This window comes from Galleria mellonella, unplaced genomic scaffold (assembly GCF_026898425.1).
Source record: "Galleria mellonella isolate WM207_F2 unplaced genomic scaffold, CSIRO_AGI_GalMel_v1 utg63, whole genome shotgun sequence".
NCBI classification, from domain to species: Eukaryota; Metazoa; Arthropoda; class Insecta; order Lepidoptera; family Pyralidae; genus Galleria; species Galleria mellonella.
In genome coordinates this window covers 10,390,075-10,405,814 of record NW_026442130.1, presented here as the reverse complement: position 1 = coordinate 10,405,814, position 15,740 = coordinate 10,390,075, and the positions used below count along the sequence as shown (strand labels likewise).

Sequence of the window (15,740 nt, the reverse complement as noted above, 5' to 3'; positions counted from 1 at the left end):
AGTCAAGCCTTTAGTAATGTTTTAAGAGGGACGCTGCTACCCATCCCTCGACCATTAAGTTACCTTCGTCGCCTCTTACGACACCCACGGGAAAGGAAGGGGAGGCCTATTCTATGCCGAGGCATCGACACGGCAGGATATATTTCTCTAGCAATATGGAGAAAAGAAAAACGGACTAAAAAGGGAAATATGGGCTTTACTACTACTAGTGTAAAGTATTTGGACGTGTGATGCCATCAATGTATGTGTACACGTAGGTTCAACCGGCTAATCAGCCGCATGCACAGCACGTTGTCGTTGCTGCGGAAGGCACTGGCCGGCGAGATCGGCATGGATGCAGTATTGGACAACGTGGCCTACAGTCTGTTCAACGGGCAGCTGCCACTCGTTTGGCGGCAGCTCGCGCCCGCCACGTGCAAGCGGCTCGGCGGATGGATGGACCACTTCATTGCGCGCACCAAGCAGTACACAAACTGGGTCGGTCCTTCGCCATGTTTCTTTTTTCTGATAAATTAATAAAAAAGAATCTAGAAGAATATCTATAAAAAAGCCAACGTCACGCGGTGTTCCCAGGCGGTCACCCATCCAAGTACTGACCGCGCCCGACGTTGCTTAACTTCGGTGATCGGACGAGAACCGGTGTTTTCAACGTGGTATGGACGTTGGCGACCGATTTATTAAATTTTGTGATTATAATGTTACTTACTTTATGATTTATCATAATATGATTTTTTTTTTCTTTGACAATAACTATTTATAACTAGCTTTTACACGCAACTTCATCCGCATAACCATCACTTACTATTTTTCCACCTAAAATACCATACCGTTGATTACTTAAAACATCAAGATGAGTTTGTTTGTTATCTACAAATAAGCTGAATTACACATTTATTGTTTTAAGGATTAAATATATAGCTTTTTTTATAAATTTATTTTAACTATTAGTGTTTTACACTGTATTGCAAATTGGGAATTTAACATAAACAAAGGAACACTTCAAATTACAACACGTCATTTTATATTTCAGTTCAAAATTTGCCGACTATTTTTTAACTTCTTATTGTGTCTGATTGTGTAGAAATACTTATGTAACATCGAGCCAATTTGATGATGAAGACGAGAAGTGGAAATAGAGTTAACATCATTGCTCAAAAATAGCAACACAAACTGATATCCAATGATAATGTATTCTGTAATTTTCATAGTGCTATTCATTTCTATAGGCGACGGTTACTACTTTCCATTAGATAGGCCCTCAATTTATTAGATATACTACGCATCATAAAAAAATACCACTACACACAGGCGACGATGGAGGAGCCGGTGGTGATGTGGCTGTCGGGGCTGCACATTCCGGAGTCATACTTGATCGCGCACGTGCAGATCGCTTGTCGCCTCTACACCTGGCCACTCGACCGCTCCACGCAGTTCACGCGCGTCACCAAGTGGACCTCGCCCGACGATATCGAGGAGCGACCCGGCACCGTACTGGTCTTTTTTAATTTTGCTAACATCCTGTCTCGATTGACACGGGTAGATAAAATACAGTGCATATTACTCGCTGTTAATATAGCTTTCTATAGGTATATTAAGAGTTTTTTTAAATCGATTAAGTATTTTCTTTGTTTTTCCATTACAAACAATAATCAAATCTTCATCATATTATTTTGATGAATTGGTAACCCCAAGGCTAACTTTAACGTGTCTGGGGCTCTTAAACAAAATTTTCTCGGCACCCAAAAAAATTACGTCAAACTACCAACGTAGATTATGAAGCAACTTTGCAACTCTTTATTGATACGTGGTTTTCGTATATGAATGTCTTATCGTTATATTTAGGAAAAACTGGTTACTACTTTCATTACGGTGACCAGAAATTTGTTGCTATTCCAAATTACAAAAAAAAAAAATCATATTGTAACGTATGATTTAGATATATAGGATAGTAATCGACATCATATTCGTAACAGCTACGATGTTCTACATAGCCTATTATAATAGCCATACATACAGGCATTGCATATGTACTTAGGGTTGCTACGTCCGCGGATTGTACCTGGAAGGTGCGCGATGGGACCTGGAGGAAGGCTGCCTGCGACGCTCGCATCCTAAAGTCCTCGTCACAGAGCTCCCCATTATGTACATCATACCCATCGAGTTCCACAAACTCAAACTGCAGGTTAACTATTGTACTTTTATTTGCTTTTTGCTATTTCACTTTTATTAGCTTTGTTGCCTTTTTTTTGCTATTTCATTGCTTTTCACTTTTACGACCCTGGAATGAACTTTTTACTTTTATTGCTTTAAATTTTTTGCTGTTTTGCTTCCTACATATTTTTTTTTATCTACCGCTTTATTATTATGGCATGATGTAGCTATAGCATTTTAAAATATTTACTATTTAACCATCCAGAAAATTTTCGTAAATCAATTTCCCCTAAACAACACAATTTTTCAACAACAATACAGTCTAAATATGCGTAAATTGCAGTCGAACGGTGACCTTGATTATAGAATTACTAAAAAAAACGGTTATTTCCGCTACAGATAACAAATTATATATGAACATAAATAAATACGTATTATGTAAACTACTAAAAGGATGTTTGTTTAGTTGAAGACAGAAAAATATTAATGTGCCTACACATTTCTATAGCCTTTGTCCTTCTCCGTTATGGTTATGGTGCCAAGAGGTTACAAACTTACTTTCACATTATAGAAATACCTAGTTATGGTGTTGGTACTCCGTGGCCGGACTGTCAAATTTGGTCATGGGGTCAAATTTAAGTAGATAAGATACTACTATTTACACTTTGCGTAAATTTATTAGTGACAAAATATATCTTCAGTCTCATTGGCAGAAATTCTCCATATTTGCAGTGACCTACTTAAAATAAATATGAACAAATATGTATATTTCTTGTTTCTAGAACACACTACGGACGCCCGTGTACACGACATCGCAGCGGCGCAACGCGATGGGCGTAGGGTTGGTGTTCGAGTCCGACCTGTGGACCGCGGAACACTGCAGCCACTGGATCCTCCAGGGTGTTTGTCTCATTATGAACTCAGACTGAATTATGATATAGCTAATCTGTCAAATGTTTCGTAATATTATTTGCGTAGTTTCATTATGAATTCACAATGACACTAGCATAACGACATCTTGCAAGAGATCACATATCCCACTACTGGGGATAAGTATCATAAGGAGAAGATTCTAACTCATTTTTGTCATGCTGGCTAGATAGCCTGTTATAAGGTTTTATTTTACTTTTCTTTGACAAGTGACAATCATGTGTATTCGTTGTTAATCTTTCCAAATACAAAAATTGCCTTGCATGCTTGTCTGTGGGGTCTTCAGTTGAAATACATTGGGAATTGTTTCCTTTGTGAGCAAAAAGTCACTCATCTGAGCACTCACTTATATAGCAGAATAATTATACAGATTGTAAATAACTATTACATTGATTACTGGAGTATACATTAATTTAAATTTATACTTTAGTCACATTAAGTGTGTCTTATGCTTAAAACAGTCTAATAATGTTTTGTCCTTTTGACTGATTTAGTAAGTATTATGATTATGATTCTAATTAGTATTAATGTCAGTATTAAACAATTTAAGACTAATATAGTTATGAATTTTGAAATAAAGACTGATTATTACATTTCCTTTAACATTTTATTTCATAAACGGAAATATATACCTTTATTCCTTACATATTTTATACTTATATATTATCTACTCATATCTTCATTTTTATACTGTGCTTTAACTTGAGGCAGGCATAAATTGTAGAATGAGGAACTTAAAAAATCCTGTAGTGGCTGCCATTTCACCCAACCTTTATTGAAGAGGAATTCTTTAGTCTGTTCCCTTCCAACGTAGTGAGGATCCTGAAATGTGAAAATTGATTTATTTTGTAACTAATAGACCATATCAAGACAAATTAAGGTATTCTAGAATAAAATTATCTCACATGGTGGCCTGAAAAAAAAGAAAGTTTATTTCTCAAATAAGGTAAATATTAAATATGACTATGATGTATTTTTTAAACAATTTCAAATTTAGTCACATTAATATATATAATACAAAATACATGGGTAACATGAGAATAAATACTTTTAATTAAAATAATCAAAAATGTATTCAGAATTATAATAGATATTATAATAGAGAAGATCACAAACTATAAATATAAATATAGTAGATTTGGGAATCTCATTATTTTGATTAAAAAATTATTTTTGTAAATTAATACTAAATTTAAATTATTAATTAACATTATTATTAATAAAGTGAATAAAGTATTTTACAAGAACTAACCACTATCAATAAACTTGCATCCCTTTCCCCCAACCGAATGCCCATGATGCCTTTAGATGAACAGTCAACATCTCCACCCATCATCACAGGACTGCCAAACGTTTTGAAATGTGTCACAAGAACTTCCACAATTTTTTGCAACTCATCTCCTTTATTTACATGAACTATTTTACATGGGACATCATACAATTTATCTATAACTAGACATACCTGAAAATAAATAATAATATATCTAAAATACAACAATGTTAGATAAGTATACTTATATTATTGTTGACAAAAGATATTTATCTAAAGTGATAACTTTTCCATTATTGCAGTAAACTTAATACAAGTTTAGAGTCATTAACCCTAATTGTACAAATGATAACTAACTAAACTAACTAACTAGAAAAACAGTAATAGTTCAATGGTGAGTACACTTTCTTAATTTTAAATGTCTTTATTATTAGGGACTTGCAAAACATTACACCTTGGGTATTGGGTTAATATTGATTCCTATTTTATTCAATAACATTTATAATACCTACCTATATATAAATCGTTTAAAGTCCATAAAGGATATTATTCACTATTACAACAACTTCACATTCAATACAAAAAATAAAAATAAAACCAGACTGGATCTTACTTCAAAACTGCCAATCCACTGTCTTGATCCTAAAAATGATTTCGGCTTGTCTTCCAACTGTACCAAAATGTCTTGTATTTCTCTCAAAGAGGGAACCTCCTTATTTTGATAGTTATAGTTCATCCAGGAACATATCGTCTGTAAAGTTCTATAGCCACATCCCCAACCCTGAAAATGTAAATAAACATAACCTAAAATTCTTACGAATTGGAATATTATACATCAAAAATTTTATATATCAAAATAATCACCCTATCATCAAATCCATCGCACATGTAATGATAATATTCATAAGTTCCTGTTACTAAATACGTATTTTTAGAATCGGAAACAAAAGCCGATTCATGAACATTAGTAAGTAAATTTGACATTTTGATGTTTTTATTCGTTTATCCAATAGAGAGCGGTAAAGGAAATAAGCGCATACAGCCTTATGGGCAACGCAATAGATAATTAATTTTCTCAATGATGTACCTTAATAAATGTACGAAAAGGAAGCTCAAACTTAGCGTAAATACATTTATGACATTAAAACTATATATATATATGATGTTTCCCTTAGTTCATATACCTTGTTATAAAAAAAACTGGCTAACCCAGCAAATGTTGTTCTGGCTTAGGTATAAATTGGGGACAAGGACACCCTAAACATCTAGTGGTATGAAATATACTTTACGGCCTATTCTTATACAAATATACATAAAAAAATTATAAAAATCGGTCGAGCCGTTTTGAAGGAATATGACCACAAACACCGTGATACGTGATATACATATAACAGGACCGTTATATGTATATCACGTGTCACGGTGTTTGTGGTCACTCAAAAAAATGTATGCAAGTTATTAATTTAATATCAAACTAGCTTTTACCCCGGACTGTATGCGCGTGGATTTTGGAAGTATATAACCACTATATATGGCTCAGAAGCCTTATGACATTATATAGAGAAGATATTTATTGTCAGCTGAAATCGAAAATTGATGAAAAATATTACCTATTATCTAAATGTAATACCCATTCGCGCGGGAAATAACTAAATACCTACTTAATACTTACGTATTTTATTGTTTCTGAGAATTTAAACGAAAAAATAAATTAATAGGAGATAAGAACAATAACATTTATACATTTTTAAATTAGTAAATTTCCTGTTAACAAATACAAGACGTCATTTAAAAATATTATTGTACCTTTCACCGAAAACGATCATTGTGTACAGCCACGTGTTTACATTGTAAACATTGTCAAAATAAATTCGTAAATTTAGCGGAATACATAAAGGAAAATCATGTATGTTCGTTGGAACCTTAGAGTTGTTTAAACAAGCGAATCTTACAATATTTGCCCGGGTCGGTGTAGGTTATCTAGTCACAGCTATAAAAGAATACGCTTAGTACACGAAATAACACATTAAGTTCAGACTTGACACGTTTCGTTTTATTTGTGACCGATTTTCATTTTACTTTTTAACAATGAAAGGAGCTGTGGTGAGTTTTGCTTGGATATAGTTTCAAACGATTTGTTTTATAATTATTAAATTAATTTTTATCTACTAGCCAATTGATTACACGCTACTCAATATTAGTGTATAACAAAGTGACTTTTTTCCTATCATAGGAAATTAAAAATAAGATCCATATGGGAATAATACTAAAAATTATAAAACCGTTATAAGCAATTGAGAATTGTTTAAGATGTTCTGTAACATACACATAAAAAAATAAAGACTTTTAAATTGCAAATTAAGACGTTCTCTTTTGAATTTGCTTAAAAAGTTGTTCTGTCTATTATATACCTAATCACTATCTAGTGAGAGGTTTATGACATTTTAAAATGGAATCACGGTATTTAATAGACTAGTATTAAATTTAACAAATTTGCAATTAATTTACATGATATATTAGCAGACAAAAACACAGTTGTTGATAAAAAAAACTTATAGGAAATAGAAAACAAAAGAATTAGATTATAATTCAAAATTAAATGCTGTGTACAAATGTGCATATATCGTATATTTGTGGACTTAGTTTGTAACAAAAGAAAAAACACACACACCGAAAGAAAAACCAAAGTCAATATTTTATAACAGAAACGAAATAGTCTTTATTATGATATTTGAATTCAATTTAATCGTTGTTAATACTTATATTACCTATTTTTCTATATTTATTAAACCGTATTTGATCACTAAAAATTCATAGTAAAGTACAAATGAATATAGCACCTAAAATCTTTTATTATATTATAATAGGTATGCCACACACTCATGTATTAAATTCCTCACAGTCCTACTTTACATTGCTCGTGTTTCTGTCGTGAAGCAGTGTTCTTCCATGGCATGTAATTACAGGTTATGGAGGCATAACACCATAGTCTTTAGAAACGGCAACGCAAGAGGACATTGGGATCACAGAATATTCTGTAATGTCAATGTTTTTTTTTCGTGTCTACAAGCGGCAGTAATCAATTTCTTTCGAATAGGCAATTAGTTTGTTTACCATTCTACGTTACATAAAAAAATTCTGCACAATGTTTTAAATTAATATGTTTCTTTTTATACAACTTAGAATGGCAAACAAGCTGACGGCCCACCTGACGGAAAGTGGTAACCGTCGCCTATAGACATGGGCAGTACCATGGACAAAACAGAGTATACTGTTTCGCCCATGATACCCCCCATGCGTTGCCAATCCTGAGCATTCAGATGTTATTCCTCTGTACCCTATAAATTCACGCCATATCCCACCCTTCAAACCGAAACACAGCCATGCAAACACAACTGCTTCACGGTAGAAACACGAATGGGACAAAGGTACCCAAACAATCGACTTTTGTAGTCTCCCTCTGGTAAAATAGTTACTGATTTCCTAAAGATTCCCATTTTATGCTTAAAGAACAAAAATGTGATCATATCTATAAATATGTCCAATAACTAGTAAAAAATTATAATAGGTAAACACTTTTATCCCAACATACATAGATTGGTTTACATAAATACTAATATAAAGAGTGGTGATGCAATTGTCTACACAACAGACACAACTAAACGAAATGACAAAAAAAGAGCAAACATTTTATTTACGTGCTGACCTTGATAATGGCAGAAAGGCCGTGGCCTCTTTGTGAGAGAAGATCAAAACATATAACAAAAGATCCGTTAAAAATTTATTGTCAATTACTCAATAAAGGAGGAAGATGTGCATAAAAGTTAACTGACCTGATACACGCAAACAGATGGAATTGCTAAAGAATTAGATTTAATATTCTCCTTTTATCTTTTCTTTTTTTTTTTACTAATTAGAAGAATTAATCTTAATTTTAAAATTCGATCACCTATTTGTAATGTCAACTTTTGACCGCCACTTAGTACGCGTGAATTTTAATAATAAAAGACAGATAGATAGATAAATTATTTAATTACCATTACAAGTACACAATTCATGAATTTATAAGCGAAACAAAAATTTTTTGGTAATTTTATGTGCCTCTATTTTGAAAAGTCCAACTCAGTATTAAGCTGCGGAGTATCCGTAGCGCTGATTTTTGGTGGTATATTGTAATACGAGGACTAAACAGTAACTGGTGTAAATATGTATCTACGTAATTAACGCAAACTTTTTTTAGACTATGCCGTATTCCAAACAATTTTAATTAAACTTACACACAAGTATAGGTATGTGATAAATATTCGATTACTTATCTTTTCATTAGCAGTTTACGTGTCACACGATCACGCAGTGATTAGTTAATCAACAAATTTTAGTTATAACCTAAGCGCTTATCAAATTCCCGGCCAATATTGAAAAGAATCGTCGCAAAATATCTGGTCTAAATTTGTTAAAGTGCTTGCTCTCCTAAAAATAAGTAGGTAGCTAATTATTAACCAACTTCAAAGAGAAGTTCTCAAGTCGGTTGCTTCATTTTATGTTTCTGTGTACAAATTTATAGTTGATAAGCAAAATGATAAGTGGCAGTGAAATGAGTGAAATTTATTTACACGACTTTAAAAAGTTGCTATTCTTATTTTAGCTGTATCTTGTTTATTATGCGATATTTTCACAAGATACTGAACCGATTTAATAAATTTTGTGCAATCAATATATTAAATTAACTCCCGTATTGATTCCATAGCTACAATTTTTTTCATAATTATAATCTAATAAAATCAATTATTATTAATATGTTTAGTTTGCCATCTTAGATCATCTCTGATACGCAATAAATTCTAAAATATTACACACAATATTGTATCTACTTATTAAAAAGTGTAAAATGGACATTAAAAATAAGCTATCAATTTCACTTGCAGCATATTAAATATATAAAAGTTAATAAATATATTTCTGCATACATTTAACAACTTAGTCTCTGTTTCTATTCATAGTCATGACAAACATTATGTACAGTTTGCGCTTTGTTTGTTCAGATGTCTAGCAATTCGCAAATATTGTCATAAGAAAGGTAAAAATTTCATTTCTATTTGAACCTTAAATAAATTTTATTTATCTTTATATAATTTAGCATTTGACTAGATTAAAACTTTTAACACAAATATATCTAAGTTTAAGTAATAAACAAGAAAAAACAAACCAAAATAAATCATAATGGTAGTTATATACAAAATTAGAAATAATTTATCTATGTGTACTTTGATGCCATTATTGTCCCGCGATCCAAAAATTATACAGCAAGTTCAATATTTGATTCTGAATCCGAAATAATAATATTGTCGAACTAGAACAAAAAATAAATTCGCACGAAAAATAAAAATTAAAATCTTGTTCCAATTACCAACGAGTTGTCTCAAGTTTTTAAGATTTTGGCACACGGCGACGAGCCAATATTCTATCGATTCCTTCCATATACCGACTGTTATTATTCGCGAAAAGAGATATTCTAAAAGGTAGACGTAGATTCATAAAGAACAACATAAACACAATGTATACAAATGATTATTCTATCTGATTTCCTGTTCGAGAGATTTCTAATACTGACAAGCGGAAGTCTATCAATCAAAGTATAAGTGTGTCGCCAAAGATAATTTGTAGATAATAAAACTTCTGTATATTTGTGAGATCGCAGTGGATGTTGTTATAGTAAAACCTTTATTGTACATACTTTACACAGGAAAATATAAACAATTAACTGAGTACTAAGAACAAAATCTTCGCATGAGTACCTATAGTTATACATACCATAAGAATAGTCAATAAATAGCAAATAGCCGACAGATCAACTAACCATTGCAAAAATATTCAAAATAAATCTGATCTATAGCTCCTAAAGGACTCATAGAGACAGCAATTGTAGGTACGATGTTATGAACGCTTGGAAAACGTTAAGTTTAGACTTTAAACGACTGTTGTTAATCATGAGCAAAATTATTGGATATATCTATTTTATATATAAAAATATACTATTAAAATTACCGTAATTAAACCAACCAACAATCTTAACTAGGATCAGAATGGATTTAGCTTTCTGCCAATAATTACGAAAAAATAATTGTTAATTTAAGAGATATAAATGAAAATAAATACGTATACAGCATGTCTATTTTGCATGTAGCACTGATACAGCATCCAGATTATCTTATCGGAAAGAAAAATTCATCTGATGACAATTTGACACCAAATTATCGATAACACGGCATATACGTGATGGCTAAACTATTAAATAAATAAGCTATGATGAAAGAAATTATTGATTGTGTCGACTTCAGTATACGCACAAGTGTTTACTTTCATTACTAATTGAAAATTAGCATAATGAAGTTATTTTTTCTTTCCCAGATCGTCCTCGTCGCTATAGTAGCGATGGCTTCGGCCCAAGACAGAGGTACGTAAAATATGTGACAGGTATTTAAAAATATTACATGAAATACTATATAAACTACTCATATGTTTTATAAAGAGCTATGGAAATCATAATTACCACGAATTTAGTTAAGTTTACACTTTAGTCCCAAAAAATTAAATATAGTAAAAACTACATGTTTAAATGGTTTTCATCTTCGGTCGTGTTTGTCCTTAAGAATACATATTTATTATGTAAAAGTAAATTTATTCTTAGGTTATAGAATATAAATTTCCTTTCATATATAAAGTAATATATTTAGTAATTATCTCTGTCTTTGTTTTTACCGCTTCTATCACCTGCTTCATCCACATTTGTAATTTATACTCATGTAAAAACTCTTTTTTTATTTTGATAATAATGCTCCGTTAATAAAACATGAGGTTGTTTTTACCACAACCTACATATAGCTTATGTGTTTGTTTCGCTGTGTTATCTATTTACTCTTCTAACATACTTTACTTTTTTATGATCTGTGTACATATAACTGCCTACTTGTCATAACTATCGTTGATAATGCTATATCTAACTGCTTACATCTCTGTTTAACTCCTTTGTTTCAGTCAATGTAGTGGACGAGAATCCCGATTATAGAGGTAAAATGTATAACGTACTTATTGAAATAAAATCTATTCATAATAATAATTATAAAATTGTAAATATTTTAGCCACACTCATGTGTGTTTTATTATAAGTACATTAATTACAAATTAATTACTTATAAATATATTGTAAATTTTTTGAAAATCAGATATTGAATAAAGAACTACATTTTCAATGTTTATATTAGGCATATTAATTGAATTTGTATTACAAATTTTCAGTTAAAGTTGTAGACAACAGCGATCCCAACAGCCAAGACAGTAAGTCGCGCATGCTATAGTTAATAAATTACATAAATACTTAGCACAACTTCGTCTTGATTCACACATTTAGTTGGGTTAGGTTTGCATTTTTTACATGATTTATTATTATCCTTATCAGTCAATGAAATTCGCTTAGAAATAAAATATAAAATTATAAAAGAAACCCCAAAAAATGACCAAAGTAGAAATATTGGATATTATAATGAATATTCGCATAGTAGGTTATTCATTTAAGGCTGAGGAGTGAGAATCATAGCATGGTGAGATTTTCCTGCTTTTGCTTATGCATTTAAATTACCTTATAAAAATATTATAACATTTACTATATACCAAAGCCAAACATCTAATTTATCTGTCATATTTCAATCTTTTTGAATTAATATTCATTCCATAAACATTACATTAGAATTGCTTTACTTTAACAATGGTTAGCGGACAAAGAGACAAGCTTCGTTTATTCATTATGGATTTCCATTACCTACCTATATAATTTAATATTTATTACTACTCCTTACCTTCAGTGTATTATGTTTTATTGGCTCAGGTTTTCAGTAATGTATTATTTCATTTTTTCTTTTATAGAATCGATTTTACTCTATTTAAAATTTATGTAATCTGATGGTGGTAATTTGACACATTTTTTTTATAAATAACTAAATGTATCCGCGATACAATCTACGTGATAAATTAATTCTAAAAAAAAATAAGTGATTAAATTGGCCAATTGTATGTAATCTTTATATAAGAACATGACAATCCAACTCCACGTTCTAAGTGACTTAACACCATGAATTGATCAATCTGAATCTCATGATTCTTTCAATAAAACAATGTCAATAAAACTATAATATCAGTTTCATTTATTTCATTATAATTTTTTTTTCGCATTCCGTTCCTAAAGGAAAATAAATGACCGAATATTTAAGTACCGTTCGAGAAAAGTTCTTTAATTTTGTTCCTATAATATTTAATTAATTAGAGAATTTCGTTGAAATAGATACTTACGTCCAGTCATTCATTTTATCACGATGACGTGCTCAGCAGACTGACATCAAGACCTATCATCCAGTTATCTATAATATTTTTTTGTTATAGGTATATTTGAACATAAATATACTGAAACAAGAAAGTCGTCAAACAGAACAATCATTAATTGTTTATTGTTACAGCTGTAATCACCAACCCTGACCCTGGCTTCTACAGGCCCACAAACCGTAAGGATATTTTACACTTACAGTAATATTATATTTTATATATATATATAAATAAACTTAAATGAACCTATGTATTACAAACTTTATACTGTATACACACACCCGTATTCATGTTTACCTGTCTAACATCACGCCAGACCTCTTTCATCCCTAATAGTGATTCAAGTGCCAAAGGCCTTTTTCCTTACACAGATACCATATTTGTTTTAAATCAGCCGTTAACTATCCACTACAGAACAAAGGCCTCCACTTTAAGGGAGTTATGTCAATAATATTATGTAAAATATTTTTAATAGTTTATTTTAGTGCGTAACCCATTCTTATTAAATAATTTTATTTTTCAGCCCAAAATGGTGGGGACTTCGGTGAGTGATCAATTTTGTAATATTTTTAAATTTTTTAATTCATAAAAGAAATGATTTGAAATTGATAATTATGTTCTGTTATGAATCTTCAAAGTTTGGGATTAAACTTTACAGATTAAAGAAATGTCTACAAAATCGATTTAGAATTGATAGTATCCTATAATAGTAATGTAATAATATAATATTATATTATCTTTTTTGACAACTCCCCAACAATATCTTAATATAAATAATTATATGAATGCATTAAACCTTAAATATAAGCGATCTTTATCAAACAAACTTTCGATGGAAAATTTAATAATAGATAAATAATAATGTCCAATAAAAGTCTATAAATTCGTAAAGTTTAATAAATTTTACAAATTTAGAACCTCCTCCTTTTTGAAATAATTTAAAAAAAGAACTCTCATGAGATGGAAATATTAATAACATATATTAATGCATTGTTACAGTAATCAACAACCCCGACCCACAGTTCTACAGGCCCACGAACCGTGAGTATTTTCTTTTTTATAATCGATTTTTTTTAATGGGTGATTAGGGAATTGTAACTCAATATATGCTGGCAAAACGCCAATGAAGGACAATAGGTGAGAATGAAACTGAATGACAACGGATCAGTTGGCCATCGTGACAAATTCACCAATTGTTGTTTTGTTCACCAGTTGTTATAATAGAGATAGTGAAAAAATATTTAATTATATTATTAAATATTTGATTGTATTAGTACATCTAATATAAATAATATTTTCTTAAAATAGTAAACAACATATACATAGAGTAATTATATTTGAATATCTTAACTACTGCCTCTAAATACATGGCGAATTCATGTATCGGTAGGTATCGATATATACGTTATAACACTTTCAGATAGAACACGAAAGCTTGACCAGATTTCTTACATGAAATTATTGTTTTGTATTGTAAAATCTTTATTGTACTTAATTTAGATTGTACACGTTAAAAGATTTAATATACAATGGCGGACTTATCCAATAGAAGGATCTCTATTTGTTTAAATATTTTTTATATATTTCATATATTTATTATACATTAAAATTATATGTTTTTTTTTATTTTATTTTACAGCAAACTCCAACGGTGGATACGAACCAATTAGTAAGTTCAAAAGCTGTTTATTTACTAGATTTTTTAGTTCAGATTCTTGAATATCCACAATGCATGTCGCCTTGTAAGTGCCCGTTCTATTTCATCTTCATTAATTTATTACTTACTTATTGAACTTTAACAATAACAAATGTTTCTGATATTATAGAATTAATAATTAATATCTACTGACAAAGCCATTAGGGTTCCTATAATTGTTATATGTTTAAATGAATTCTAATAATATTATTAATTTTTTAAATGCCTGTAGAATCACAGAATATAATTGTATTTCAGTAGAATGTTTAGTACATTTATATACTTTTTTTTGCAGGCACCGGACCCGCATTGGTTGAAGGCAGCCGTCCTAGTCCCAACTACCCCTACAAGCAATGTAAGTTTATAATAATATTATATCATCAAAATAATTATATAAATACTTATTTTAGCTCAAGGATACAATTACTTGATAAAAACTAAAGGTTTTTTGGTTTTAACAATTATAATACCAATTTTAGACAACAATGAACCAAAGCAATGGCCGGAAAAAAAGACATTGTAATGCATATCGTACATTTTGTCTGTATTAATTTTTTGGGTAATTTAGACGCGCGAACAATACTTATTCGTAGCATCAAATCCTTATCTTTAATTTTTTTACTAATATTATAATTCGATTTACGGAATGAGTGTGTTGTAATATTTTTATTTGGATATATTACTCAATGACACAAACGTTTAAACAGCTTTAAATGAGATTTTGTATATATCCCAGATTAACATATAATCCTTTTATGCAACTAGTACTAAATACACTTATTGCCGTCATCAAAAAAACAGTATGTGAATTTATCAAAATGTTATTTTCGTTTCAGATGCGTTCCCCGGCGCTCGCGGTGGAAAGTAAAAACTGTTTAAATTTGCAAGCATACTTCACACCTCTGTTAATTATTAAATAACCCAAATGTTATGACATGCACAGATATTATTAATATTTACAAAATAAAAATAATGTAATTGCTATTCAGATATCTAGTCCGAGTTTTATTTCAATAACATTGTCTCCAATGCCTTTCTTCTCCGCTTACAACATAAATTGGCAACTGTCGTCTATTAACATGGACAGCAATCCATGAAGATCATAGAATACATCTTTATGAAACATTATGCACTACTCTAATTTCAGTGCTATATCCCAACCTTCAAATCGAAACATAATCGCATAAACACAGCCGAGCAAAATTGATTTGTGACAGAACAAAAAAATAACCTATAGATAGATAGATAGATAGATGACCTTTATTACCATAATTAAGAAAATAAATATTAAAACAACAAAAAGAAAAAAAGAACAATTAA

At 30.5% G+C, this 15,740-nt stretch overlaps 3 protein-coding genes and 1 non-coding gene across 8 annotated transcripts in view; 2 read left to right on the top strand and 2 right to left on the bottom strand.

The window, feature by feature from the left end:
- LOC113521858 (dynein axonemal heavy chain 10) overlaps nucleotides 1-3,525 on the top strand; it is a 99,043-nt gene extending 95,518 nt beyond the window's left edge. The window contains exons 91-94 of the mRNA XM_052899772.1: nucleotides 258-477; nucleotides 1,309-1,488; nucleotides 2,036-2,182; nucleotides 2,934-3,525. Of these exons, the coding sequence (XP_052755732.1) occupies nucleotides 258-477; nucleotides 1,309-1,488; nucleotides 2,036-2,182; nucleotides 2,934-3,080 (694 nt within the window). The 3' untranslated portion in view covers nucleotides 3,081-3,525. The remainder of the gene's footprint in view (nucleotides 1-257; nucleotides 478-1,308; nucleotides 1,489-2,035; nucleotides 2,183-2,933) is intronic.
- On the bottom strand, nucleotides 549-667 carry LOC113522010 (5S ribosomal RNA). Its single transcript, XR_003402382.1, has one exon. It is a non-coding gene; the product is annotated as a 5S ribosomal RNA (ribosomal RNA).
- Nucleotides 3,526-3,669: 144 nt separating the features above from the next.
- Nucleotides 3,670-5,937, bottom strand: LOC113521977 (uncharacterized). 3 transcript variants are annotated; one of them, XM_031909789.2, is made up of 5 exons: nucleotides 5,837-5,937; nucleotides 5,216-5,394; nucleotides 4,965-5,132; nucleotides 4,334-4,543; nucleotides 3,670-3,903 (listed from the first exon to the last, which is right to left on the bottom strand). In XM_031909789.2, exons 2-5 carry the CDS (start codon nucleotides 5,333-5,335, stop codon nucleotides 3,745-3,747), a joined length of 657 nt encoding a protein of 218 aa, XP_031765649.2. In that variant the 5' UTR covers nucleotides 5,336-5,394; nucleotides 5,837-5,937; the 3' UTR covers nucleotides 3,670-3,744. The 3 variants fall into 3 exon arrangements, with proteins under 3 accessions (XP_031765649.2, XP_026763477.2, XP_052755733.1); XM_026907676.3 differs by having other exon boundaries at nucleotides 5,216-5,438; nucleotides 5,837-5,928; XM_052899773.1 differs by lacking the exon at nucleotides 5,837-5,937 and having other exon boundaries at nucleotides 5,216-5,822.
- A 356-nt stretch (nucleotides 5,938-6,293) lies between these two features.
- LOC113521978 (uncharacterized) lies at nucleotides 6,294-15,416 on the top strand. 3 transcript variants are annotated; one of them, XM_026907677.3, is made up of 10 exons: nucleotides 6,294-6,454; nucleotides 10,760-10,805; nucleotides 11,387-11,419; nucleotides 11,648-11,686; nucleotides 12,859-12,903; nucleotides 13,248-13,268; nucleotides 13,724-13,765; nucleotides 14,364-14,393; nucleotides 14,716-14,775; nucleotides 15,257-15,416. In XM_026907677.3, exons 1-10 carry the CDS (start codon nucleotides 6,440-6,442, stop codon nucleotides 15,286-15,288), a joined length of 363 nt encoding a protein of 120 aa, XP_026763478.1. In that variant the 5' UTR covers nucleotides 6,294-6,439; the 3' UTR covers nucleotides 15,289-15,416. The 3 variants fall into 3 exon arrangements, with proteins under 3 accessions (XP_026763478.1, XP_026763479.1, XP_026763480.1); XM_026907678.3 differs by lacking the exon at nucleotides 11,648-11,686; XM_026907679.3 differs by lacking the exons at nucleotides 11,387-11,419; nucleotides 11,648-11,686 and having other exon boundaries at nucleotides 6,295-6,454.
- Nucleotides 15,417-15,740: the final 324 nt, after the last annotated feature.

What these genes read in the sequence shown, in the direction of transcription:
- LOC113521977 (XM_031909789.2), bottom strand. Translation starts at nt 5,335, where the DNA reads ATGTCAAATTTACTTACTAATGTTCATGAATCGGCTTTTGTTTCCGAT. An exon ending in GCGATGGATTTGATGATAGG is followed by an intron (nt 5,133 to 5,215) that starts GTGATTATTTTG and finishes TTACATTTTCAG; the next exon opens with GGTTGGGGATGTGGCTATAG. An exon ending in ATGCAAGTTTATTGATAGTG is followed by an intron (nt 3,904 to 4,333) that starts GTTAGTTCTTGT and finishes TTCACATTTCAG; the next exon opens with GATCCTCACTACGTTGGAAG.
- LOC113521978 (XM_026907677.3), top strand. An exon ending in CCAAAATGGTGGGGACTTCG is followed by an intron (nt 13,269 to 13,723) that starts GTGAGTGATCAA and finishes GCATTGTTACAG; the next exon opens with TAATCAACAACCCCGACCCA. An exon ending in CAACTACCCCTACAAGCAAT is followed by an intron (nt 14,776 to 15,256) that starts GTAAGTTTATAA and finishes TTTTCGTTTCAG; the next exon opens with ATGCGTTCCCCGGCGCTCGC.